General features: G+C 37.8%; 3 protein-coding genes across 8 annotated transcripts; 2 read left to right on the forward strand and 1 right to left on the reverse strand.

Annotated features, from left to right (window-relative positions):
• Positions 1-577: 577 nt before the first annotated feature.
• On the reverse strand, positions 578-1,423 carry LOC120010455 (F-box protein At3g07870-like). The gene is made up of 2 exons (XM_038861255.1): positions 863-1,423; positions 578-670 (listed from the first exon to the last, which is right to left on the reverse strand). Exons 1-2 carry the CDS (start codon positions 1,421-1,423, stop codon positions 578-580), a joined length of 654 nt encoding a protein of 217 aa, XP_038717183.1.
• A 10,835-nt stretch (positions 1,424-12,258) lies between these two features.
• LOC120010456 lies at positions 12,259-20,242 on the forward strand. Its single transcript, XM_038861256.1, has 18 exons — positions 12,259-12,483; positions 12,592-12,640; positions 12,832-12,933; positions 13,061-13,118; positions 13,227-13,271; positions 13,344-13,424; positions 13,511-13,638; positions 13,685-13,735; positions 14,744-14,796; positions 15,734-16,200; positions 16,796-16,832; positions 16,945-17,023; positions 17,114-17,159; positions 17,245-17,343; positions 18,210-18,278; positions 18,365-18,710; positions 18,801-18,943; positions 19,249-20,242. Exons 2-18 carry the CDS (start codon positions 12,600-12,602, stop codon positions 20,074-20,076), a joined length of 2,673 nt encoding a protein of 890 aa, XP_038717184.1. The 5' UTR covers positions 12,259-12,483; positions 12,592-12,599; the 3' UTR covers positions 20,077-20,242.
• A 159-nt stretch (positions 20,243-20,401) lies between these two features.
• LOC120010759 (probable serine/threonine-protein kinase PBL21) lies at positions 20,402-25,450 on the forward strand. Of its 6 annotated transcripts, XR_005470915.1 has the most exons (7): positions 20,402-21,160; positions 21,280-21,315; positions 21,400-21,593; positions 22,139-22,328; positions 23,889-24,280; positions 24,461-24,851; positions 25,207-25,450. XR_005470915.1 is itself a non-coding variant. In XM_038861600.1 (6 exons), the coding sequence occupies exons 1-6, from the start codon at positions 21,088-21,090 to the stop codon at positions 24,707-24,709; spliced, it is 1,119 nt and encodes a 372-aa protein (XP_038717528.1). In that variant the 5' UTR covers positions 20,402-21,087; the 3' UTR covers positions 24,710-25,159. The 6 variants fall into 6 exon arrangements, 5 of the variants coding, with proteins under 5 accessions (XP_038717528.1, XP_038717529.1, XP_038717530.1 ...); XM_038861600.1 differs by lacking the exon at positions 25,207-25,450 and having other exon boundaries at positions 21,415-21,593; positions 24,461-25,159; XM_038861601.1 differs by lacking the exon at positions 25,207-25,450 and having other exon boundaries at positions 20,402-21,145; positions 24,461-25,159.
• Positions 25,451-26,697: the final 1,247 nt, after the last annotated feature.

Below are 26,697 nucleotides of genomic sequence, written 5' to 3' on the forward strand. Positions count from 1 at the left end.
AAAGTTTTGTCATCCTTGTGTAAAATAGGTTGTAAGGGTGTTTGGTGAATTAGATAAGAGAAAAATTGTTGCCACATAAAAGCTTGATTTAATTGACACTATTTTTTTTATATAAAAACAAGATGATATATTAACGAAAATGAAGAAAGTTTGCACAATCCTTCGCAAGGGAAGAAGCAACACTAGCTGGAGCCTCTTCTAACCAAACAGAGAAAGGCCCCAACTCTTGAGCTTTTGCCTTTGAAAAGACTGTTGTTCACCTCGAATTGTGAAGACCACTAAGTTAAAGCTCACCTGGTTGCCTGAAACCAGTGAATTAATTAATCTCTCACTGTTGGAGTTTGACTTTCTGATTAACTGAGATTGTCTACTCATCTAACTGCATATATAATGGAATCTTTGGATGTTATGATATCCTTCATATTATGAGTTATGTTCAAATGTATAAAAACTGTGTCCAAGCAGAAAGTCTACAGTTGGGGTGTACCCTTCATGTGATGAAAATTTTCCTAAAAATCTTCGTTCGGACCGTTTTCATTTACTCAGATCAAGCATAACGATTGTGATATATATATTTTTATATGTGTTTCTCGTTGATCAATTGAAGCAAGTAATACATTTGAGAGTGAGTGTCTTTGAGAGCTAGAGATGAAGCTTGGCATATAAGATACTGATATATCAAAAGCAACATTATAAATCGATATCAATATTGTTTTAATTGTGTATGCAGAAGTGAAGAAACAAAGTACATGACATGACATGGCATTTAAAGAGTCGATGCATGCATTATTACTTCCTATCATTTGGATTTGGATTTGGATTTGGAGTTGGAGTTGGAGGGGATAGATATAAGACTTGGAACATGCGGAGATGAATAATAACCATGATATCGCCAATAGTTGGCTTGACTATCACTATCATGGAAGTATTGAAGGTAAAACAATAGCTCTCCCTGCTTCATTAAAGACCAAGGAAACAGTATATGAGTATGGAGGACATCCCCTTCCTTAAGTGGATCTTGTTGGCCGGGAAAAACATATTTCTTGGTCCAAGACTCTTTCACCCCATACTCTGTCATCATCCATATCACCAAATCATCCGGGAAAAAATCTACGCAACAAAGGCACCCACCTAATTTGATTATCCCAAAGACATTCTCTGTGATGCTACCTTGGTGATACCTTGGCTTGGCAGGCCCCGGTAGAAGTTGAAAATGTTCACTTTTCACATCGAAACACAGAATACAGTCTTCCTCAGAGGCAACTACCTGCTGCCCATAAGGCGCATGAAGGACTCCTTCAACAAAAACCATTGACATGTAACCACAAAACCGGTAAGGCACTTCCCCAATGCTCCTCCATGTAACATCTCGAGATCCGACAGTATAAATTTCACTCAGCTTAATGTTTTTGTAACACCACATCCTGAGAAAAATTATTATTATTATTGTGAGGATCATCAAATTCAGTCAAGCCAAAGTCACCTGGAAGATCCATATTGCCAAAGATGATGGTTGATCTGCGAAGGGTGGACTTTTGAAGGTGAAAGCGGGTGAATTGAGGGGATTGGATGATCTCAAGCCATGATTTACAGACAGTCTTGCACACAGAGAGGGTGTTGATGGAGAGCTTTGCTAGGATGTCCAAAAAGACATCGTACGGAAGCGTTGAGGATAAATCATCAGTCGTCATTCAGTGGAGTGGAGGAAGGAATGCGCCCAAACAACAAACAGTAAATAGTCTAAACCCTCGACAGACCTGACCTTATAGGGATCACAAATTGACAATTACAATTGGTTTGGCTGTATTTAAATAGTCTTAAACCCTAGACAGACCTACCTTGTAGGGATCACAATTGGTTTGGTTGTATTACTATTTAGCAAGCCCGCCCAAAACTTGCAAACTGAGCCTAACATCGGTAAATTCATCTATCTATCCATCCATCGCTGGCGGTCTTACTCCCTCGTCCTACTTCCCAACTGTCAAATTAATTGGTCTGATAATCTCCACTTCTTTAGCTTTTCCCTTCCATATTTCTCTGTTATTTTACACCGATTGAGAAGGGTAGGACCGTAGGAGTGTAATCATTAAATTTGGGTTCTATGCCTGTTACTTTATTTCATAACCTCTGTTTAATTCAAATGACCTTATTATATGATCCCAAAATCTTACTAACACTTGACCAGTGCTTGTGCTTGCCAACTGCCACTTCTGCTGAGCACATGCAAGTACTTACTGATTCAAGATTGTTTGTAATCCAGTATTAGAGCACGGATTAGGATTTACTGTTCTCTGGATTTAATTTTGTCTTCTTTTCTTTAGTTTAGTTCCACATAAGTTTGGTGAGCACGGATTACGAGCTATTGTGTTCGTGGGATTAGATGGAGAGGATATCGAAAATTGGGACTATTGGGACGAAGTTCAGCTTTGAGGTCTCAAAAGTTGTTGAATTTGACGATAAACATGTGTCTTTGAAATACAATTCATTCAGGACTGAAAAGGGACAGCCACCAATCACTTTCGTCGTTGGAGCACAGGAAACAGAAGATGTCCATGTCTCTGAATGTCATTGCCTTTTGATTTCTGGTAATTCCCATGGTATTTCTACAGAAAGTCTGTGGCACGAGGTTAAAAAGGTTGGCAATTCTCTTAAGAAAATCCATGGTAAGAGTCTTCTTTTTGATCAAGTGGGGGGTTTTTTTTTTTTCTAGCTCTAGTTCTAGTAGAAAAGATAATGGAACCAGTGGGGTGTGTAGCTTCGGAGAAAATTTGGTTTACGTTGCAATAGCTTATATGGAAGAGTGCACTTGAGAAAATCTATAATTTCAATGTCTTGAAGCTGAAAGGAGGAAAGCGAGGTCCACTCAATGGGATGCTACCAGATGGAAGAGTTATATGTCAGCCATTCAATCAAGGGAGCTGGAAAGAGGCTTGTCAATGTGGATACTCCCAAGGCCAAGGAAGAAATGGAAAGAGGCCTGTCAATGTGGATACTCCCAACACCAAGGAAGGAAAGGTGCTTGAATTAAGATATGGGGATAGGGGTGCTCAAGCTCTCTAGATTGACTTGTTCGACTAAGGAGATAAAATTTACAGAATGGGTTAGATTAGAAATCTAGTTTTGATTCAATAGAAGATGTAACTGTCTCTGTAGTAATCTCATTTAACAAGATTCATTAAAGCATGCTAACCATCCTTTTATTCCTCTTCCTCCTCTATTGTGAGGCAGACATTGATTCATTGGTGATATGATGAGTCGGTGATATTCATCATTCATAAAGTGTTTTCTAGTTATAAGGATATTAAAAAAAAAACCCAAAGATTTCAATTATGCAGCCTATAAATGTATAACAAAATATAATGGCCTCCAAAGACCGTGAGCTAACTGTCAAGGATGTAAATGGCTCCAACAAAGGCATTCCAACAGTTAGCTATCGGATATGTAAATGTATGTAATGGCCTAATATGGAGATGTATAACCTTCTAGTGGCGGAAGCTCTCCAACAATCAGGTATCAAATGCAATGGCCTAGTATGTAAATGTATAACCTAGGTATCATGTATGTAATGATCTAGTATGTAAATGTATAACCTCCTAGTGGCATCTGTTGCCGTAAGGATAGTTGTCTGCATATTTGCATTCTTCCTTCTTGTAACATGGATGCCTGATGACTTGAAGCAGCTCGGAGGGATCGTGAGTGAACATACAGTGGTCACCGAAACGACAGGTGACGTTCCATCTTCAGCATGCCTTGACTGTAGAAGATGACTGGACGCAAACAAAAATGATTCAGTGACGCTTACCGCAAATCAGTTTTGTGAATTTATATAAGAACTCGCTGAATAGCGTAGCCAAATAGTAACTGATACACTCAAATTATTTAAGAACTCACAGGCATTCGACAACTAAAATAGGGAATAAAAACATGATTCAGTCCAAAGAACATCTCAGAGTGAGCGAATTGGCAGTGGTCAAACACAAATCGGTTTAGAACAAATCACTTTTCAACATTTTAAACTTAAATTTATATAAGAACTCTGCTGTAACTCACATATACAAGCACAACGGCAGCATTCAATCCTTGATTTTGGATCAGCATCGACGGACGACCGAGAGGACGGAAACCAACAGGATTCAGTGATGCCTGCCGCAAATCAATTTTGTGAATTTATATAAGAACTCGTTGAAGAGCGTAGCCAAAAATAGTAAATGATACGCATAAATTATTTAAGAACTCACAGGCATTTGACATCTAATTGACAGTACAGCCCAAAGAACATCTCAAAGTGAGCAAACTAGCAGTGGTCAAAGGACAAATCAATTTAGAACCAATTTTAAGCATTATATACTTAAATTTATATAAGAACTCAGCTGTAAGTCATAAATACAGGCACACCGGTAGCATTCAGTACTCGATTTTGGATCGACAATGACGGACGACCTAGAGGACAGAAATCAACAGGATTCAATGACGCCTGCCACAAATCAGTTTTGTGAATTTATATAAGAACTCGCTGAAGAGCATAGCCAAATAGTAACTGATGCAAACAAATTATTTAAGAACTCACAGGCATTCGACAACTAGAACCGAGAATAGGAACATAATTCAGTCCAAAGAACATCTCAAAGTGAGCGAACTAGCAGTGGTCAAGCACAAATCAATTCAGAACCAGTTTTTAGCATTATAAACTTAAATTTATATAAGAACTCAGCTGTAACTCACAAATACAGGCACACCGATAGCATTCAGTCCTCGATTTTGGATCGACATTGACAGACGATTGAGAGGACAGAAATCAACAGGATTCAGAGACGCCAGCCGCAAATCAGTTTGTGAATTTATATAAGAATTCGTTGAAAAGCGTAGCCAAAAATAGTAACTGATACACACAAATTATTTTAGAACTCACAGGCATTCGACAAGTAGAACCGATAGTAGGAACATGATTCAGTCTAAAGAACATCTCAGAGTGAGCGACCTGGCAGTGGTCAAGCGTAAATCAGTTTAGAACAAATCACTTTTCAACATTTTTACATTTAAGTTTATATAAGAACTCAGCTGTAACTCACATATACATGCACATCGGCATCATTCAATCCTCGGTTATGGAGCGGCATCGACGGACCATCGAGATTATGGAAATCACAGGATTCAGTGACGCCTGCGCAAATCAGTTTTATGAATTTATATAAGTAGTAATTGGTAAACACAAATTATTTAAGAATTCACATGCATTCGACAACTAGAACCTACAATAGAAACATGATTCAGTCCAAAAACATCTCAGAGTGAGCGAATTGGCAGTGGTCAAGCACAAATCAGTTTAGAAAAAATCACTTTTCAACATTTTAAACTTAAATTCATATAAGAACTCAACTGTAACTCACATATACAGGCACACCGGCATCATTCAATCCTCGGTTATGGAGCGGCATCGACGGACGATCGAGATTATGAAAATCAACAGGATCGACTTGTTAGACTAAGAAGATAAAATTTACAGAATGGGTTGGGTTAGAAATCCAGTATTGATTCAACAAAAGATGTAACTGTCTTTGTAGTAATCTCATTTAACAAGATTCATTAAAGCATGCTAACCATCCTTTTATTCCTCTTCCTCCTATGTGAGGCAGACATTGATTCATTGGTGTTATGATGAGTCGATGATATTCATCATTCATAAAGTATTTTCTAGTTATAAGGATTTAAAAAAAACCGAAGATTTTGATTATGCAGCCTGTAAATGTATAACAAAGTATAATGGCCTCCAAAGACCGTGAGCTAACTGTCAGGGATGTAAATGGCTCCAACAAAGGCACTTCAACAGTTAGGTATCGGATATGTAAATGTATGTAATGGCCTAGTATGTAAATGTATAACTTTCTAGTGGCGGAAGCTCTCCAACAATCAGGTATCAAATGCAATGGCCTAGTATGTAAATGTATTACCTAGGTATCAGGTATGTAATGACCTAGTATGTAAATGTATAAACTCCTAGGGGCATCTGTTGCCGTAAGGATAGTTGTCCGCATATTTGTATTCCTCCTTCGTGTAGCATGGATGCCTAATGACATGAAGCAGCTTGGAGGGATCGTGAGCGAACATACAATGGTCAGCGAAATGACAGGTGACATTCACTCTCCAGTGGTTGACATTCACTCTCCAGTGGTTGCACAGTTCCATCTTCAGCATGCCTTGACAGTAGAAGATGACTGGACGCAAACAAACATGATTCAGTGACGCCTGTCGCAAATCAGTTTTGTGAATTTATATAAGAACTCGCTGAAGAGCGTAGCCAAATAGTAACTGAGACACACAAATTATTTAAGAACTCACACGCATTCGACAACTAAAACCGGGAATAGAAATATGATTCAGTCCAAAGAACATCTCAGAGTGAGCAAATTGGCAGTGGTCAAACACAAATCGGTTTAGAACAAATCACTTTTCAACATTTTAAACTTAAATTTATATAAGAACTCAGCTGTAACTCATAGATACAAGCACACCAACAGCATTCAATCCTCGATTTTGGATCAGCATCGACGGATGACCGAGAGGACGAAAACCAGCAGGATTCAGTGATGCCTGCCGCAAATCAATTTTGTGAATTTATATAAGAACTCGTTGAAGAGCCTAGCCAAAAATAGATAAATTATTTGAGAACTCACAGACATTTGACAACTAACTGACAGTAGAATCATGATTTAGTTCAAAGAACATCTCAAAGTGAGCGAACTAGCAACGGTCAAGCACAAATCCATTCAGAACCAGTTTTAAGCATTATAAACTTAAATTTATATAAGAACTCAGCTGCAACTCACAAATACATGCACACCGATAGCATTCAGTCCTCGGTTTTGGATCGACATTGACGGACGACTGAGAGGATAGAAATCAACAGGATTCAGTGACGCCTGCACAAATAAGTTTTATGAATTTATATAAGAACTCACTGAAGAGCGTAGCCAAATAGTAACTGATACACATAAATTATTTAAGAACTCATAGGCATTCGACAACTAGAACCGATAGTAGGAACATGATTCAGCCCAAAGAACATCTCAGAGTGATCGAACTGGCAGTGGTCAAGTACAAATCAGTTTAAAACAGATCACTTTTCAACATTTTAAACTTAAATTTATATAAGAACTCAGCTGTATCTCACAGATACAGACACAACAGTAGCATTCAATCCTCGGTTTTGGATCGACATAGGCAGACTACTGAGAGGACGAAAACCAGTAGGATTCAGTGATGCATGCCGTAAATTAATTTTGTGAATTTATATAAGAACTCGTTGAAGAGTGTGGCCAAAAATAGTAACTGATACACACAAATTATTTAAGAACTTACAGGCATTTGACAACTAGAATCGACAGTAGAAACATGATTTAGTCCAAAGAACATCTCAAAGTGAGCCTTCTGGCAATGGTCAAGCATAAATCAGTTTTAAGCATTATAAACTTAAATTTATAAAAGAACTCAGCTGTAACTCATAAATACAGGCACGCCAGTAGCATTCAGTCCTCGGTTTTGGATTGACATTAACGGATGACTTAGAGGACAAAAATCAACAGGATTTAGTGACGCTTATCACAAATCAGTTTTGTGAATTTATATAACAACTCGTTGAAGAGCGTAGTCAAATAGTAACTGGTACATAAATTATTTAAGAATTCATATGCATTTGACAACTAGAACCGACAATGGGAACATGATTCAGTCCAAAGAACATCTCAGAATGAGCGAACTGCCAGTGGTCAAGCACAAATCAGTTTAGAAAAAATCACTTTTCAACCATTTAAACTTAAATTCATATAAGAACTCAATTGTAACTCACTTATACAGGCACACCGGAATCATTCAATCCTCGGTTATGGAGCGGCATCGACGGATGATCGAGATTATGAAAATCAACAGGATTCAGTGACGCCTCCGTAAATCAGTTTTATGAATTTATATAAGAACTCACTGAAGACCATAGCCAAATAGTAACTGATACACACAAATTATTTAAGAACTCATAGGCATTCGACAACTAGAATCGGCAGTAGGAGCATGATTCAGCCCAAAGAACATCTCAGAGTGATCGAACTGGCAGTGGTAAGTACAAATCAGTTTAAAACAAATCACTTTTCAACATTTTAAACTTAAATTTATATAAGAACTCAGCTGTAACTCACAAATACAGGCACACTAGCACCATTCAATCCTCGGTTTTTAATCAGCATCGACAAACTATCGAGAGGACGAAACCCAGAACCAGCAGTAGGAACATGATTCAGTCCAAAGAACATCTCAGAGTGAGCGAGCTGGCAATGGTCAAGCACAAATCAATTTAGAACAAATCAGTTTTAAGCACTATAAGCTTAAATTTAGATAAGAACTCAGCTGTAACTCACAAATACAGGCACACCAGTAGCATTCAGTTATCGATTTTGGATCGACATCGAAGGACGACCAAGAGGACGGAAATTAGCAGGATTTAGTGACGCTTGTCGTAAATCAATTTTGTGAATTTATATAAGAACTCGTTGAAGAGCATAGCCAAATAGTAACTGGTACACACAAATTATTTAAGAATTCACATGCATTCGACAACTAGAACCGACAGTAGGAACATGATTCAGTCCAAAGAACATCTTACAGTGAGCAAACTGGTAGTGGTCAATCACAAATCAGTTTAGAACAAATCACTTTTTAAAATTTTAAACTTAACTTCATATAAGAACTCGGCTGTAACTCACATATACAGACACACCGGTGATAGGTATGATAATTCCTATTATTTTTGGTAGAAATCTCCCCCTCTTAAGCTTCTTTTTGATAAATAATGAGTATGTTTATGTGTTGATTTATATTTTTATAGGTTAATTGCAGATTGTATCAAAAAGTGGAAAAAAGGGCTGAAATAGGCACGACTGGAGAAAGAACAAGTCTTCAAGCTGTTCTGGGTGAATTTTAGTCACGCCTAGGCTTCATTATTTGCTCCCAGTCCAAGAGGAAGAGATTTTGTGGGTGAAGAAGTATGCCTAGGCGTAAGCCTAGGCGAGGTGCGCCTAGGCACATGATTTGTGCACGCCCATGATAATTTCATTCGCCCAGTCCAGGAAGCAATGATTTGAAGGGAACATAACTTAAGAGGCTCACGCCTAGGCGTGAATTCAACACGCCTAGGCGCAAAAGACAGCTTTTGGACCAGCTTTAATTCGTGATTTGCCCTAGCCGTAAAGGACTTTTGACACTTCAAACTGATTTTCTGGAGAGCGAATCAGCCCAACTTGAATCTTCTCAACTCATTGGGTTTATTCATGCTTTTCTCATCTATCATCTTTTGTTTTTCTCTCCCTATGTGTAACTAAACTACTTGTACCAAGGCTAGGATGAAGTCTTGGGTTGAATGATTTGTATTTGACTTTGATTCACATATACAATAGTCGATTAATGGGTATAAATCTTGTGTTTTTGTGCTGGATTGCAGATTCTTCATACTCCTTGTGTTTGATCACCACTTAGGGTTTGAATGAAATTGTTTGTTGAATCTACTTAGATGGTAAAATGTCAAGTAGGTTATGCTTCATGAAACTCATGATTATGAATGCGTCTCCCTTTAATTAGGTGACGATTTGTATGAACCCTTATCTCTATGGAACTTCATTAATTCCTATGCATGTTTAGACCAATAGGATGACTAAAATGTATAGTAACATCCAACCTAGACCAATGAGATGGCTAGTAATTGATTTTAGGGAGATTTGACCTAGGTGCGCTAGTACCGACCTAGGCACGGGTTCGTTATTCCCGGATTGCTATTGATGTGTGTGAATCGGTTTTGTTGCAAATCAGTGACGCTTGGTTGATTCCGAAGCCTTGGTGCTTCTTTCTTATCTTGAATCTTATTCCATTTCTTTTAGCTTGTTTAGTTATAAATTGCATTAGCTCGACTTGCATCCTTATTCCACGAAAACACCAAAAATACTTTACTGTTTGCTTGTCCTTAGTTAATTACTGAACAAAACAAACTTGAGTTGATCTTTACTTTGTTTGCACTGTCCATACATACATACAAGTATACTTTTGGATTAGACATAACTCCGTCCCTGTGGATTCGACCCTTGCTTATCATTGTACTGTAGTCGTCGACTAGTACACTTGCTAGTAAGGTTAATTTAGACCCAACAACCGGCATCATTCAATCCTCAGTTACGGAGCGGCATCGACGGACTACCGAGATTATGGAAATCAACAGGATTCAGTGACGCCTCCACAAATCAGTTTTATGAATTTATATAAGAACTCACAGGCATTCGACAACTAGAACCGACAGTAGGAACATGATTCGGCCCAAAGAACATCTCAGAGTGATTGAATTGGCAGTGGTCAAGTACAAATCAGTTTAAAACAAATTACTTTTCAACATTTTAAACTTAAATTTATATAAGAACTCAGTTGTAACTCACAGATACAGGCACATCAACAACATTCAATCCTCGGTTTTGGATCGGCATCGACAAACTACTGAGAGGACAAAAACCAGCGGACACAAGAAGGTTAGTTGATTAATTCTGCATTATTTTATACATGATCTACTATAGAAGTTGCATTATAAAATAGTGTGTGCATGGAGGAAAAAAAGTAACTAAAAGCAGGTAGGGGCTCATAAGCTACCTTGAGTTCACTAAACCCTAAACTCTTAATCGAAACCCTAAACCCTAAATCATACCATAAATCTTAAACTCTAAATCCTAAACCCTAAACATTAAATCCTAACTCCTAAATCCTAATAACGCAAAAAATTCAAAGGAAATTTCTTTTTTGTGGAGAACTAATAGAGCTGTAACTACAGCTAAAATCACTGTAGCAAATCTTTTTTCTTTAATTTCTTCTTTGAAATCTCTTTTGTACTCTTTTATGTTTGTTCTTTTGTCCTTGCCCTTTTCCACTGGTAGCCCTTTTCGTGGTGGTCTAGTCCAATCTCATACCTAAATGAAGTTGAAGTCGATGTCCACGTTGGTTGTACTCAGTGGGGATCTTTCACTGGGTTGAGGCTTACCCGCACCATCAAATCCACTTGTAACTCTTTCCATGGCGATCCAGTCCAGTCCCATACCTGGACAAATGGAGATTCAAACACCCACATGTGCAATACTTGGCCTAGACTGGACCTTGGCAGCTAGGGATGGCAACAGGGAGGGGCGGGGGTAGGTATGCCATCCCCATCCCTATCCCCGAACCCCATCCCCGCCCCGTGAGATTCGGGGGTCCCCGTCCCCGACCCCGACGGGGATGGGGATACCCGGACCCAGACCCAAACCCGACGGGGGAGTTCAATTTTTTTTATATTTAAACTAGTATTTAGAGAATTAGAGTGTCAAGATTATCAAACTAGTATGTTTGAATATTTAATTTGTTATAAACTTTAAAAATAAATTATATTAATATATACATCGTAGTATAAAGTATTTAACTATTTATACTATAAAATGTATCGGGTTTTCTTAGGGTTTATGACTACATAGGGTTTACTTATGGTTTATTACTACATAGGGTTTACTTATGGTTTATTACTACATAGGGTTTACGTATATGATTATAATGATCCAAATTACAACAAAAAAGATATTTTGGTTTTGTTATTTAGTTAGGGTTTAGGACGTATCAAGTATATTTGAGTTGATGAATTGAAATGAAGTATTGAATATATAATTATATATAATATGGACTACGAGAGCATATCACATATTTAGTTAGGGTTTAGGAAGTAGGGACTTAGGGTTTAGGTCCTTAGGAAGTAGGGTTTAGGGTTTAAGAGGTATTGAGTATATTTGAGTTAATGAATTGAAATGAAGTATTGAGTATATAATTATCTATAATATGGATTAGGAGAGCATATCATATATTTCATTATGAAAAATATAAGAAGATAAGTATACTTAATACAAATTAATATTCATATATATATGTACAATATATGATATAATATATATGATATATATATATATAAATGTATATTTATTTATTAAAGTATTAAGTTCGGGTCGGGTTAGGGGTCGGGTATGGCATTACCATACCCTACCCATCCCCAAAACCCTAAACCCGGGTGGCACCCGAACCCGTACCCGCGTGTAGGATTGCCATCCCTGATAGCCAACTAACTCAATCCGTATTGGGCTTTAAAAGGTTACCCGAGTCCCCTCAAACCCGGATTAAGAACAAAAATCTAAAAGGCAGTGTGAGGGTTGTTGAGAGAGCGAAGCAGCACAAAAGAAGACACAAGGATCAACTCCCCTCAAATTTTGACAAGGATCGATGACGTGGCATTAAATTTGCCAAATCCCGCCTGAGCCTCAAACCCAAATTTTCATTTGGTGCGCAATTGAATTTCAATTTACTCTCTTAAAACCAAATATCTCCGCCTTGTCGACTACTACACGCGCTCTCCCTCTATCTCTCTGAAGACCAAAACCTAGTTCTTCAAAGGTAGGTCTTCGCCGATTCTGATCGATTCTGGCTGATATTTGATGATCTACAGGTTATTTTTATCGATTTGTGCTGTGATTTTTGCTGATCTGGCTTTTTGAACTGCAGAATTCGTCATGAAGGGAGGTAGATCAAAGGCGGAGACTAAGAGCACCAAGTGAGTACACGCCATTCCTCGAATCGATTTTGCTCAATTTCTTCCTCCTATTGGTCCTTGTCATGAGTCGTGGATCGTCGATTTCTATATATTAGATCTAGACAATTTTAACGGAAATTCGTTCGTGTTCTGAATACTATTATTCATGTTTCCCTTCTAATAATACTATTTGCTTGATTGAATGATGACAGGCTTGCCGTGAATAAGAAAGGCCAAGCTGGAAAGAAATCCGGAAAGGCAGCCAAGGATCCTAACAAACCTAAGAGGCCTGCAAGCGCGTTCTTCGTTTTCATGTAATTCTCAACTTCTTCTGGTTCGATCTGTAAATTAATTGTTGTTGAAGCATCTGTTCCTCTTGAGTAGTATTATATGCGGGTTTTCAGTGAATTTTATCCGCTCAAGTTAGTTCGATTATTGTAGGGAGGATTTCCGAGAAACATACAAGAAGGAACATCCTAAAAACAAATCCGTTGCCGCTGTAAGTTTGCGTTGGTTTTAGCCTTTTATATGTGTCAGAGGTAGACGACAAGCTGCTGATTGTTATTATAGTTTCGCCCTTTACAATCACTTTTGTTGCATTATTCAGGTTGGCAAGGCTGGCGGTGACAAGTGGAAGTCATTGAGCGATGCTGTAAGTAATTGATTGTCTGGTTACTGTGTTTTAATTAACTTTTCTTATGTAGTAGTTATTTTGATAATTTAGGAGAAAGCCCCTTATGTGGCCAAGGCGAATAAGAGAAAAGATGAGTATGAGAAAAACATGAAAGCCTACAACAAGAGACAGGTATTACCAATTTTTACTAAATTATGAGCTTGCTTGAGTATGCTTAATTCATTGTTGATACGAACTTGTTAAATTGTTGTATCTAGGCTGAAGGTCCGAAGGAGGAAGAAGAAGCAGAATCTGAAAAGTCAATGTCTGAGGTGCATGATGAGGATGATGATGATGAGGGCAGCGAGGATGTATGTTGGAATGATACTTTATTGACTTTGATAATGTTCTTGTTGTGACATTAGACTTATTACCTTGTGTGTTTGATGCAGGAGGATGATGAGTAGGGATGTGCTTAAGGGAAGTAGCATAGTGCCAGTCATGTAGGCTGTGACAATGTTCCAACATCTTTTGTTAATGGTTTGATATTCTTATGTTAACTTTTCTTTTGGTTACTCTATGCTCCCATTGTCATTTCGTCGTATTAGAATGTAATAGCTGTAAAAGGGAGATTGGCCTCCATGTGTACTCTCCATCAAAGCCTAATGATTTAATTAAGTATTTTGGGATTTGTAGAGGATGTTGTCTCTTTTGTGAATATGTTTTTGTGCACTTATTTTGGAACTATTTTTTTGGGATTGCGATTTCATTTTGGATAGTTTTTTCCCCTCGTGGAAGTAGCCATGTTTTGAAATTGCTTTACTTTTGTATCTGTGTTGTCTTTATGGTTGGGGTGTAAAAGATGACGGTTTATAATTACTTATTGTTGGTACTTCTATGCTCTTTCTATCCTTGGTTTTTGCCATTCTCTTGTGAGACATTTGTATATATTTGATAATATGAAATGTTTTGGTTTACTCCCATGGATTATTATGTATTTTCCTGCTGTTACTTGATTTTATTTACTTTTTGTGATCTTCGTTCATTGTTTTGGAAGTTAAATTGATGCTCTCTTTCTTTCAAACTTTTGTTTAAGACAATCATACAATGGTAGCAGGAATCTTTGATGGCATCATTATATTAAAAGTTGCCTTCTAAGTTCTTTGTGGTTGTACATGGCCCGCACTGCCTTTGTGCCAGCTTTAGGTATAGAGTTCTGTTTTGCATTTCATAGAAAAACTTTTGATTTTTATTATTACCTTTTGCTTTCTTGTGTTGTTTTTGTGCATTTAAGTTAAGTGGATTCTTCGAATGATTTTTGGCTTGCACCGATTCCCTTTCAACTGCAATGTTAACCTAGTGAATGTTTATGAATGTTTAGACTCTTTTTGGATCATCAAATTTCCTTGTCTAGGTTCTTTATATTAAGGCATTATGTATTATAAGATAGTCTGATACATACAATTGGATTGATTCTCGCTATTAAGCTTTTTTTTGTATTGCTTGTTTAGAAGTACTTGTATGGTGGAAATTTCTGGAGTCCAATTTTGCTTGCATAGTTTTGGTAGCCTTTTAAATGAATCTCATTGCTGGTGGCTTGTTTCTTTTAGCTTTTTAATTTTAAATGTGAGCTTATTGCCGTCTGAACTCTGAATTGCTCGAGACTATTGATATTTTTTTTTGTTAGCCTGCTTGTTTGATTTGATTGGTTGTCCCATATGTTACAAAGCTCCTGTCCGTACTCCAACTACTCTGGCCACCCGCCTCTGTATGGTGATTGATGCCTTGCCTCTAATGGGATATATGCATTGTTCTGTCTTATTGCTCCACTGATACGTCTGTGACACTACACGCTTAACTGGACTTCCTTAAAAATCCTTGCTATGGCCTGGAAAAAGCTATTTTCTCCGCTGCTCCAACACTTGCAAGTCTCTACCAATTGTGCTTACGCATGTATCTGTTTCGTTGTATTTGTGATTTCTCGCAACCTGAAAGTGCAAGCTGAAAAGTTAAGACATAAACCTCAGTGACTACCGCTTACGGCATGCTCTCTTTCTTTTAAGGTTCTGTTTGCTAATGATTGACATTGCCCAAATTGCTCGTCTTATTTGGAATTATGCAAGCCGCATCAAAGGTTTGCATTGATGGTTGAAGAATCAGTCTGCTATACGTAGTTACTTTGCCAATTAATTGGATGCGAATATGCGATTGTGTGGCCCATTGATCTTATTTGATCTATCGACCCTGGGAGCAATTACTCATTTTCTTTAAAGTTTGTGGGCCTCATGGGCTGGTCACGTTTAATCACTAGTCAGTCAAAACCCATAAGGCCCATAACCAAGATTTGATTCACGTTTCGCTCATGTCGGCATGCATGAACCAAGCAAACCAACTACCCCACGCAAGCATAAAGTACGTGTGAGCAGTTTCACGCGTACCAAGGCACAAGTACCCATAGAAAGTTAGAAACAACTATTAAAAAATTTTAAAATAATAATTTTAACGCCCGAGGGCCGAGAGAGGGAGGAGAGGATCAACGCCAATGGGCCGTCTGGAGGAGGTCCCAGCACCAACAATGGAGACGAAGAAAAGAAAGAAGAAGGGGCGCCCTTCTCTTTTGGATATTCAAAAGCGTACTCTCAAACAAGAACAGGAACAGCAACAACAACTACAACGGAAGTCTGATTCGAAAAACCCTAATGTCTTCTTCGATTCGATTGAGATCCGGAACAGCCGATCCACCCGTCGAAACCCTAATCCCGACCGGAATTCCCCGACACTGGAGTGGATTGGCGGAGAAGATGACGAAGACGAGAGGAAAGAGAAGAAGAAGAAGCCGTTGATCGGATTGAACTTGCAGAATCATAATCTAATTCACGGTGCCTATGGGTCGAATTCGGACATGGATGGCGAGACGGATCTTAAGAGGCAAAGGGTCGGCGATGGTACTCCCGTATCTGATGCAATGGTGATCATCATTTTTTGCACCTTCGCTTCAAATTGATAAACAATTTTCTTTAACCGAAAGAGTAACTCTTTTTTATTTTGAGAAATTAAAGGCAATCATTTTATTTTGGTGATTTTTGAGATGATTCTTTCTTTGTATGTTTTAATGGGTTTAAGGTTTGAATGTTCATGGGAATTCGCGCGTTTTTGAAATCTATGGTGGGGTTGTTTGGATCTGAGGATTTGAGTGGATGAGGTTGACTCGGACAGTTTTCTTTGAGGGACGTAAATTCTTTATTTATTAATTTACTTTTTTGAAATCTGGGTGTTGCGTTGGTGGGTTTCAGTTTTCTATTTTTTCTTATATTACTATTATTTTATTCGTGATTATTTTGTAATTAATCTTCGCAAAATAATACTCAGACAATAGTGTCTGGAGTGAAAAGCTAAACTTTGTCTCTTACCAGTTTTGTGATTTTCGGCTGTACTTCCATCTTCTTTACTATAATATTCCTTTGTATTTCTTCCATAAATTCAATAGTTTCTTTTTCTTTCTTTTCCTTTTTTGTCTTTTTGGGGTCTTATGGGTGATTTTTTTCCTGACTCTGTTCTTGCAGGGTGGAAGGATTTGGAAAGCGACAGATACTCTTCACGGTATCAACTGTCAATCAAATTGAGTTTAATGAAAAGGAATTGTTGGGGAATTTTAATGTTTGTTGCTGTAATTAATTGACTTGTTATGATAATGTCATTTGCATGTGTACAGGCTCACCTGTGGAGTCTGGCCCCACTACACCTTTGCCCGACAAAAAGTTGTTGGTTTTCATTCTTGAAAGGCTTCAGAAGTGGGTGTTGTGTAGCTTATGCGGTTTTCTTTGTGGCGTACTCTAATTTTTAGGTTGGGTTTGATCGTTTTTGTTTTAATCTGCTTGTAGGAAAGACACTTATGGGGTGTTCTCTGAGCCAGTTGATCCAGAGGAGGTCTGTATTTTTTTGTGTATCCTGTTAATCTTTACATAAATGAATAAACTTTCTTACTTTGATGAGGAATTGACTTTTGGAACAGCTTCCGGATTACCATGACATTGTTGAGCACCCGATGGATTTTTCTACTGCGAGGAAAAAACTAGATGGGGGAGCTTATTCCTGCTTGGAACAATTCGAGGTTGGTTTTGAAATATGTGTTTTGCTATTTTGGGTGTGTGTAACCAATTTAAGGCACTGGAGTTCATATGTTTTATTTGTACCACTGAAGCAGGCAACATGAAACGTTTCCTTGTTCTTGTGGTGATGCAGTTTTGTTTAAATAATTAATGCAAGTTATCTAGTGGTTCTATACGTCTATTATTTGTTCTGGCCTCTGGGCAACCATTTACTAAGATTTAGGCCCTACTGGGTACTGGCATTACTTAAGTGATAGAAAATGCAGAATGCAGATTGCTGAAGCTGTGGGACACTCGTTGGCATCTCTGTCCATTTTTAGTTCTAGATGTGGAAGAATTTAAAATATCTTTAGACACATTCTCTGTTGCCATTCTGAATATTGGACTTTAAGATTGTATTGTAAATTGCACACATGAAAAGCAGAGTTTAGCACACATGAAAAGCAGAGTCTTACTTGTTTGGCAAGCCTTTTTAAAGTTGATAGAGCATGGAATAAATGGTTTTTCTTTTTGTAGCACGTGGGTGCGGTGGTGGTTGAGGAGCGATGAGCTTGTTTAGAAAAACATGTTGGTCTGTGAAGTTTTGTTTTTTAAAAGCTTCTGTTTGTTTCCTCTTTAAACCTTGAAATGCCCTCTTTAATTAACTGATTGAGGCCATCCTTTTGCCTTTAAGCTTACTTTTACAACTTTTCTCTGTGTTGTATTAACCAGCAAACTTTGGGATTCACTGCAACTTACTTGCATGGCATTTACAGTTATTGTTATTATGGTATCTAAAAACATGCTTGGTTTGTGGTACTGCTGCTTCCATACACTTTTTCAGTACTGGAGCACTTTTTGCTCTAATCATTTGCATTGATTTGTGCAGAAAGATGTTTTCCTGATCTGTTCCAATGCAATGCAGTACAATTCATCAGATACTATTTACTTTCGTCAGGTTTGGCATGATTTTCACAACGAAGTGTTGCTTCCATAGTTGGATTTGTGTTAATGTTCTGTTGAGATTTGTGATTATTGTTCCAGGCACGATCCATCCAGGAGCTGGCTAAGAAAGACTTCGAAAATTTGAGACAAGATAGTGATGATGGGGAACCACAGCCCAAAGTTGTCAGGAGGGGTAGGCCTCCTGGCAAGGGCATCAAAAAGTCACTTGAAAGATCTCTCTTTGACCGTGTTGGTCCAGAGTTTTCTTCAGATGCTACTCTTGCTTCTGGAGGAGATATTTCCAGCTGGTCTAATGGTTATAATCTAAGAAAATCTACTGCATCTAAGTCCCAGCCTGCTGATGCATCAGTCTGGCACTCTTATGGATCTCACAGTGGGGAAAACCATGCTACTTGGTCATCTGAATGGGAGAAGGAATTCCCAGGTGGGGGATTTTTGTTTATTCTGATCATCGCTGTTGCTTTTATCTTAGTTCTCTAGTTTGCCCAACTAATATTATTCTCTCGGCTTTTAGCTTCTGTTGTGAGGGCTGTGATGAAGTATGGGAAGAAACATTTTGCAGTTGATGAGAATAAGCGTGACACCTATAAGCATCCAGTGACTTCTGTGCCATCTGTTTGGACTACCTTTGATGGAGAACTGGATCAACTAGTTCCGGTATGTACCTTAAAAAACTTTGTTATGCTTATCCTCATCTTTTTCTTTCTCCAGAATGGGAAGCTTGAATGTTTGATGATATAAGAAAATTGTTGGTTACTCTGACTTTGTCGTTGTTATCAGCTAGATGCTTATATATATACATATATATGTATATGGGTTATCTACAAGCTGTCTACTAGATGCTAGTATTATAAGATGGACACTTTTTAGCTGGAACCTTTTCTCATTATTTCCCTTTGTACTAATTATACATCTCTCAGTCATGGTTAACCTTTTTTATTTTATTTCTTCAAACATATCAGGTAGGTGTAGGTTTGGAGCATGGTCATGCCAGAAGTCTAGCTCGATTTGCGGCAGATCTTGGGCCTGCTGTATGGAAAGTTGCCTCAAAAAAAATTGAGTCTGTTTTGCCTTTCGGACTCGGGTATGGTCCTGGGTGGGTAGGAGAGGACAAGGCAGATGAATGCTTGGCATGTTTACCTTCTGAGAAGCAAAATGTCTTTGACAACCGCGTACCTAATGACCATGTAGGTGGACTTCCACCCTCTTGTGGAGCTAACTCAATTGTTGCAAGTAGATTCCTTTCGCAGACTAATCGAGACATGAAGGAAGGCGTCGCAGGACCAAGTTCCCAAGGCGAGTTAAATTCATTGGATGGCGGCCTTAATGGAATAAAACATGTAGGTGCTTTCCAGAATCAAGCGAAACCCGTGCTTCATTCCAATATGAATGGTTTTAGTGGTGGGTTTGGCCATAATTATTTATCTCCAACAGGGACGCTAAGAATTGAAACACCAACAGAAAAATCTAGTTTCGACTCCACTGCAGTGCCTTCTCATTCAACGTCTGGTAATGATTTTGCTTCAAGCAAAGCCAATTTGACTGGTAATTCTCGTGAATTACACTCTGGAAACTCATCAGCGGCGGGCTCTGGCTTTTCATTACAAACGGTACTACCCCATGCAGCAGCTGCTAAATCTTCGTGGCAGGGATTGTCACCGTGTGGTAAGCAGGATGCCCCTCCATTTTCTCCTGACCTAAACGCTGGGTTTCTGGCACCAGGATCACCCAGTTGTACAAATGTTCCCATTGGTTCGCCACAGCAGCCAGATTTAGCGTTGCAGCTATGAGAACATGGCTGTTCATGATCTCTTATAATTTGACATGGTAGATTCTCAGATTGAACATCGGTCGATGATGCCATTGGTTGTGGCATTGGAAATCTTAGGGAAATATTTCATCTGTACAGATCAATATATCATTATTCTTTCCTTTCCGAGGTTCAAAACCTCGCAATGTGTCGTAAATTTGTGTTCTTTAGATTGAGATATCCAGAATTTTTCATTGGAATTTGATGCAACATGGGTAGTATAGAGTGTTTGTAGATTAATATTTGAATTCATACTACTATTTTTGAGCTGCCGACATTCTTAATGATAACTATGATTGACGGGAAGTGAACCGTCAGTGTCAAAACAGCCAAATCCAGCTGCCACGAAGGGTAAGAGCGTAAAATCATACTCATCGTCCAACCAGAACGTTTGAGTCTTCGAATTCAAAGAGAGCAGCGACCAGAGAGATGGCGCCTGCCCTTCGGAGTAGTGAGAGTGAGTAGAGAAAGAAAGCAAGGAGAGCGACTTCTGCATAAAAATCCATTAATGTGCTGCTTTATTAGTGTCTTCTCTCTCACCATATATATTTAGGACAAACCTACCGAGCTTCTCTCTTTTGCCCCCTCCCTTCGTGCCCTCTTTACCTATCATCTGCCACCGAAATCAGCCCAGAGCTATTTTATTTAAATTTAATTAAATCCAAATTGTTTTGTTTTCTCCGTGGAGGTTTTTTTGGTGGGTGGGTTGTATGTGTAGATACATATGGACATGGTTTATAAGGAGTGCTTGGTTTTTGGGTTTTACTGGTATTTCGGCGGGCTTTGCGAATTGAGATCTTAAAAGACTGTACATTGTGGGTGTTTTTGGGTTGGTTTTTTTCCCTTCCCTTTCTAGGGTTCTTTGATCTCTCTCCAGGTTCGGAGGGAAGAGAATTCGAAGCCCATACCTCTCCTCTTTCTCTCTCGAATTGGATTAGACTTTTTATTTTTCTGGGTTGATTTGATTCCTTTGAGAGAAGAGAGAGAGCAAATGAGCTGCTTTTCCTGCTTAACTCCACATGGAAAGGATATAAAGGTCGATGTTGAAAGTAGGTCTCGCTGTGGTTCGTGTGATTCTGTTAATTCCTTAGGCTCGTTTTTTAATCTCCTGTCATGATTCACTAAAATGGGGTGTCCATGTTTTCGTTTGTTTATATTGATTTGTGGATTTTTGTTGTTGCAGGGAGTGGAAAAGGAAAGTCTAAGGTTGTAAGTGGTGGTAAGGATTTTTTTTCTCCATGTATAGCATATTGTGTAAGAAAATGTAGCTGATGTGGACTTTGTTTCTTTTTGTTGAATTGAGTTTTTGTTCTGGTAGAGAATGAAAAGTTGAACGGCAATGGCCATGGAAAAAATAGCAGTCAAACAAGCGATGGTGGGGCGCGCAGCTTCCCATTTCGTGAGCTTGCAACGGCGACAAGGAACTTCAGGGAGGCCAATTTGATTGGTGAGGGGGGTTTTGGTAGGGTTTACAAAGGTCGCTTGGAATCTGGCCAGGCAATATTCAACCTTTGTCACTTTAATTAGTGCATGTGCATGATAATCTCAACTGGTCTTGTAGGAATGTATACGGATCATGTTTACCGTTTATTGATTCCCTATATGATATATCACTGCTCTGTGGAAAGCTAGTCCATGTATGTAATGCCATTAGATGGAAGAATACTCTGTCATTATTATGTTTTTAATGTTCTCATTTGTCAGGGTAGTATGCTTTGTTAGCGTCTTCGAAATTTCGTTTTGGAATGTAAACAATGCCTTTATATGGAATAGATCAGTTGTACATTTGATGATGTACTCATTGTGGGTTTAACATGTACAACACCTCTCTAGATTGGAACGTTAATAACGTTTCTTGACGAGAGAATCTTCGTGTCAATTATTCGTTCTATTTTATTTGTGTTGACCGCTTTTATATATGGCTGGTTCTTGAAAGTATACTTTGTGAATTTTGGTAATTCCTTCTGTTATAAGAATATATTGTTGCCATTATCTTTTTAAAATATATGAGATTATGATTATCAGTTGCTTTTACTGTCCAGGTTGTTGCCATCAAACAACTTAATCGCGATGGTCTTCAAGGGTTTCATGAATTTATTGTGGAAGTTCTAATGTTGAGCCTCTTACACCATGTTAACCTTGTCACTTTGATTGGCTACTGCACTGCTGGGGATCAAAAACTTTTGGTTTACGAATACATGCCAATGGGTAGTTTGGAAGATCATCTTTTTGGTAAACTTCTCATGCATTTTCTTAGCTGAATTTTTCTTCCTTGCTGCCAAATGAAAGGAAATGAATGTTCGAGATATAGTTTATTTCTGTTAGAGGCCAATTGTACGAAATATGTCTGGTATGCCTGAGTTGTTAATTTATTGGTGGGTTCAACTAAAAGGATACGGTTAGACATGGAAAAATGGACCTCTGTTCTACTAGCTAGTAGCCTTTTGATTTCACTTGAGACAGGGTCATACATGAATGAGTAGGGCTGATTGCTCCTAACAATGGATTCATGTAGACGGCCCCAAACTGATTGGGACAAAGGCTTTGATGAAGATGATGATGATTTGTTTGAGGTTTAGAATCCCATCAGCCAGCAGATGAGCTGCATGTCATTAGAAGATTGATATCCAGTGTTAGATCCCCATAACACAAGATGTTCACATTCTCTCATAAAACAGGTTGCTTTATTGGTTAAACATGCAGATTTATGCACCCGCATAAGTTTCTTTTTGTTTATTTCTGTTTTTTCTTTGTTTTCCTGTAGATTATAGACAAAAAATTGTGCATTTTAATGTTTGATATGCTTTGGGTTGTATCATGTGATACAGTATTTGAATCCTAAGTTTTTATGTTCCACTCTGATGACTGATTTTGCTAGACATGTTAAACCTGGATTTCTGTAATGCTAGTAGTGTAATGAAAAACTTCTTATCAATTATTATCACATAGATGATAGATGTCTGCTTGGAATAGTCTTTTATGGTTATGTCTTTATGAGTGATTTGATATGCACCAAATATGCCTTCTGAAAATAATTTATTAATTTGGCGGGAGATTATAGATAGGTCTCATTTAAACTGATTTTACAAGATATGGGAAACCTGGATTTTTAATCCTTACTGAACTTTAAGAAAAAGACTACATGCTCTTGATGTTTTTCATCACCATGTATTAATTGCCTCAACCATATGCCAGGGTAGGATTGTCTCGTTTTAGTTAGATGGTCTTCAATTCATAGTTCATACTTCTAAAACTCTGCAATTTTATGCATCTTCAAAGTTGAACCGTCAACTACTATACATACTTCAAGCCATGCTACTGATTCGGGACTCTCATCTAAACGTAGTGATGGATGTGCGAGCAGCTCAGCGATTGCTTAGGTTGGCCAAATGTATGAGAATCAATGAGAGAGGTCAAATATATGTATTCTCAACCGCTGCTAGCAAGCAGTTATTGTGTATTTGCATTGTTTCAATTTCTTCTTTAATATAAGATAAGATTGAATTGGAATGATTTCTTAATTATGTACTTCTAGGTTTCCTTCTTACAAACCCACAAGTCCAGGGAAGATTTTTTACAATCTGTTTCCATTTTACTGTGGAAATGGATATGAGATTATGTATGTCGCCTTTTGTTCAGCAGCACTGTTTTTGAACGTTGATTGGAGCTTGCATTGTGATAATAATGTAAATTCATTTACTTAATCTTCTGACATCTGATTGCATGCGAAATTTAAATCATTTCAACATCATTGTTAGCAATCATATTTTTAATGTAGTACCTTTTTTCCAGATCTGGACCCAGATAAAGAGCCACTGAGTTGGAACACTCGCATAAAGATTGCAGTTGGTGCTGCCCGTGGTCTCGAGTATCTGCATTGCAAAGCAAACCCACCTGTTATCTACCGCGACTTGAAATCTGCAAATATTTTGCTAGATAATGATTTCAATCCAAAATTATCAGATTTTGGACTTGCAAAACTGGGACCTGTTGGGGACAATACGCATGTTTCAACCAGAGTGATGGGAACATATGGATATTGTGCCCCTGAGTACGCAATGAGTGGCAAATTGACTGTTAAATCTGATATTTACAGCTTTGGCATGGTTCTTTTGGAATTAATAACGGGTCGGAAGGCCATAGATTTTTCTAGAAGACAAGAAGAGCAAAGCCTAGTTAGTTGGGTGAGTAAGAGTTTCACACTTCTGTTTTATTTGCTTTATAATGGTTAAAATTCATTTATTTTTTCTTTTTCAGTCAAGCTCTAGATTTAATTTCTATGTTTGGCTGAGTAATTTGATCCCTTTACTTTTGCAATTCTAAAAATTCTGATTATGCCATCTGTTTTCTTTTTCTGGTTCTAGTCTCGTCCATTTCTGAAGGATCAGAAGAGATTCCCTCAATTGGTCGATCCTCTGCTGCAAGGGCGGTGCCCTCGTCGTTGTCTGAACTATGCAATCGCTATCACTGCAATGTGTCTAAACGAGGAACAAAACTTCCGCCCTTTTATTGGGGATATTCTTATGGCACTTGAATATTTGGCTTGTCAGTGTAGCAACTTTGAAGCACGAGTCCACAATACCACGTCTCCATCAACATTGCAGCAAACGTGAGGCAACTCGTCTTGGGGCCTGTATCTGGAAGTAGTCGACATCTATTTCCCCCTGCTGGAGACAAGCTCTAAAACCCTTCTATCACCTTGTATTATTATCGTCTGGCTTGCTGAGAGCTCTCGGAAATAAACGGAAAGAAAGGGTACTTATGATATCCCTAAGGAAAAGCCCATTGTCGTCGTTATCATACTAGAATGAATTGCTTTGAAATGGCAACCTGTTTAGTGTCAACATTGATCATTTGATTGATTAACATTTGGAAAAATGAATTGATCTAGTATACCTAGTTGCAGGGAAAGACATTGAGACTCAATACATATTATTACATACAGTCTTACAGTAGACAGATATGGATTTTATTAGTTTCTCTTCTACTTGTCTGTTTTAACTTTTCATTTCTTTACCTAGTGGAGGAGCATGACACTATACTTCCTGACATAATAACCTAGTGAATTTCACATTCTAACTTATCTTAGATGTGCTCCTTGTGGTTGCAGGTAGGTCGCCCTGTCAAACCCACATGGAATCTCGCTAGAGCAAATGTTGCATATATATATGAATCCCAGGCTTGTTCTTGTTATATATATATATGTATGTATGAATCCCAGATTGGTTCTTGTTTTCATGTATGTGTGTGTATATATTTATATATATATTGCATTTTGGGGATTGGAGTCGGGCATTTTATGTTTATGATGAAAATTAAATGATAATAGCACGGCTTTGTGTGGTCTTATTTTACCTTTAGACATAAAACTTGACTCTTTTTTTTTTTTGCTGAGAATTGCACTACCAGATTTACGTATTTTGGACAGTTAAGTTGGGCATAAATTCGGGTCGAACAGGTCACGCGAACAACATGCCGACAGATAAGTTGGATTGAGGTCCAACGTGAAACTGAACGGGAATAGATCTCATTGGGAATTGAATGACGGAAACTTTATAAAGATACGTCTTTGGCCGAAGTCGATAATTAACTGGGCTATCATAGTTTGGTGGCCTTGTATCAAATTTGCCAGTTTAGTGATTGATGGTTTGATCACCAGACACTTGTCAAATTCGAGGCTGTGGAGTGTTACTCAAAACACTCTCCTGGTTAGACCAATTCATTTGGAGCTCAACTCAATCACCTTCAATGATTCTTCTTTTGAGTAAAATAAGGTGAATAGTCAATTACATAATGACCTACTCTTACTATTAAATCATGAACAATATTAATTATTAGAGTTATGGCTTGTTCAAAATGTCCTTAATTAATCTGGGATTAACAATTTTTAAATCATTTTTTTTCTTAGATGACATCATTATTTTTCTATTAGGACAACCTTGGTGTGATCAATAACTATACATTATATGAATAATTGAACAGCTTAAGAGGAAAGTTTGTTTGTCCTGTCTAGACCGAATGAGACTAATGATGTGTTTTTTTATCAAAGTTAACCATACCAGATAAAGAAAGCTTGAAAAAAAATTAATTAATTTAATTATAATTTGTGACACTTACTGAATAAAGTAACTAATTTTTAAAAAATAAAATAAAGTGTGTGTGTATATTCTTCACTTATGCGTGATATATCTTTTGTGTATACTATATAGTATGTATTAACATGACCAAGTCATTCCTAGGATAGTTTACTTATTCAATATGTGTGTGTGTGTATATATATATAGTGGTGGAACCCATTAGTATTTAATAAAAGTCAAGAATGGGAAACCATGTGCCTTGAATTTCCTCAACTTGAACCGACCATCAATTAAAGCTCTTTGTTCATTTACATTTACAAAAATAATTGTTAGAAGGATAACATGATTTTCGGATTTAAAGATAAGATATACCCTTAATAGAAATTAAATTTAGGGGTAGCAAAAAAATCGGTTTGGGATTGGACAACATCACGTGTTTATGAAATGTTTATATCTCGGGACCCTAATCCTGATTGGATTTTGAATGTATTTAATTGATCAAACCATGATTGGTTTAAATCCAG

Source organism: Tripterygium wilfordii, chromosome 12 (genome assembly GCF_013401445.1).
Source record: "Tripterygium wilfordii isolate XIE 37 chromosome 12, ASM1340144v1, whole genome shotgun sequence".
Classification (NCBI taxonomy): domain Eukaryota; kingdom Viridiplantae; phylum Streptophyta; class Magnoliopsida; order Celastrales; family Celastraceae; genus Tripterygium; species Tripterygium wilfordii.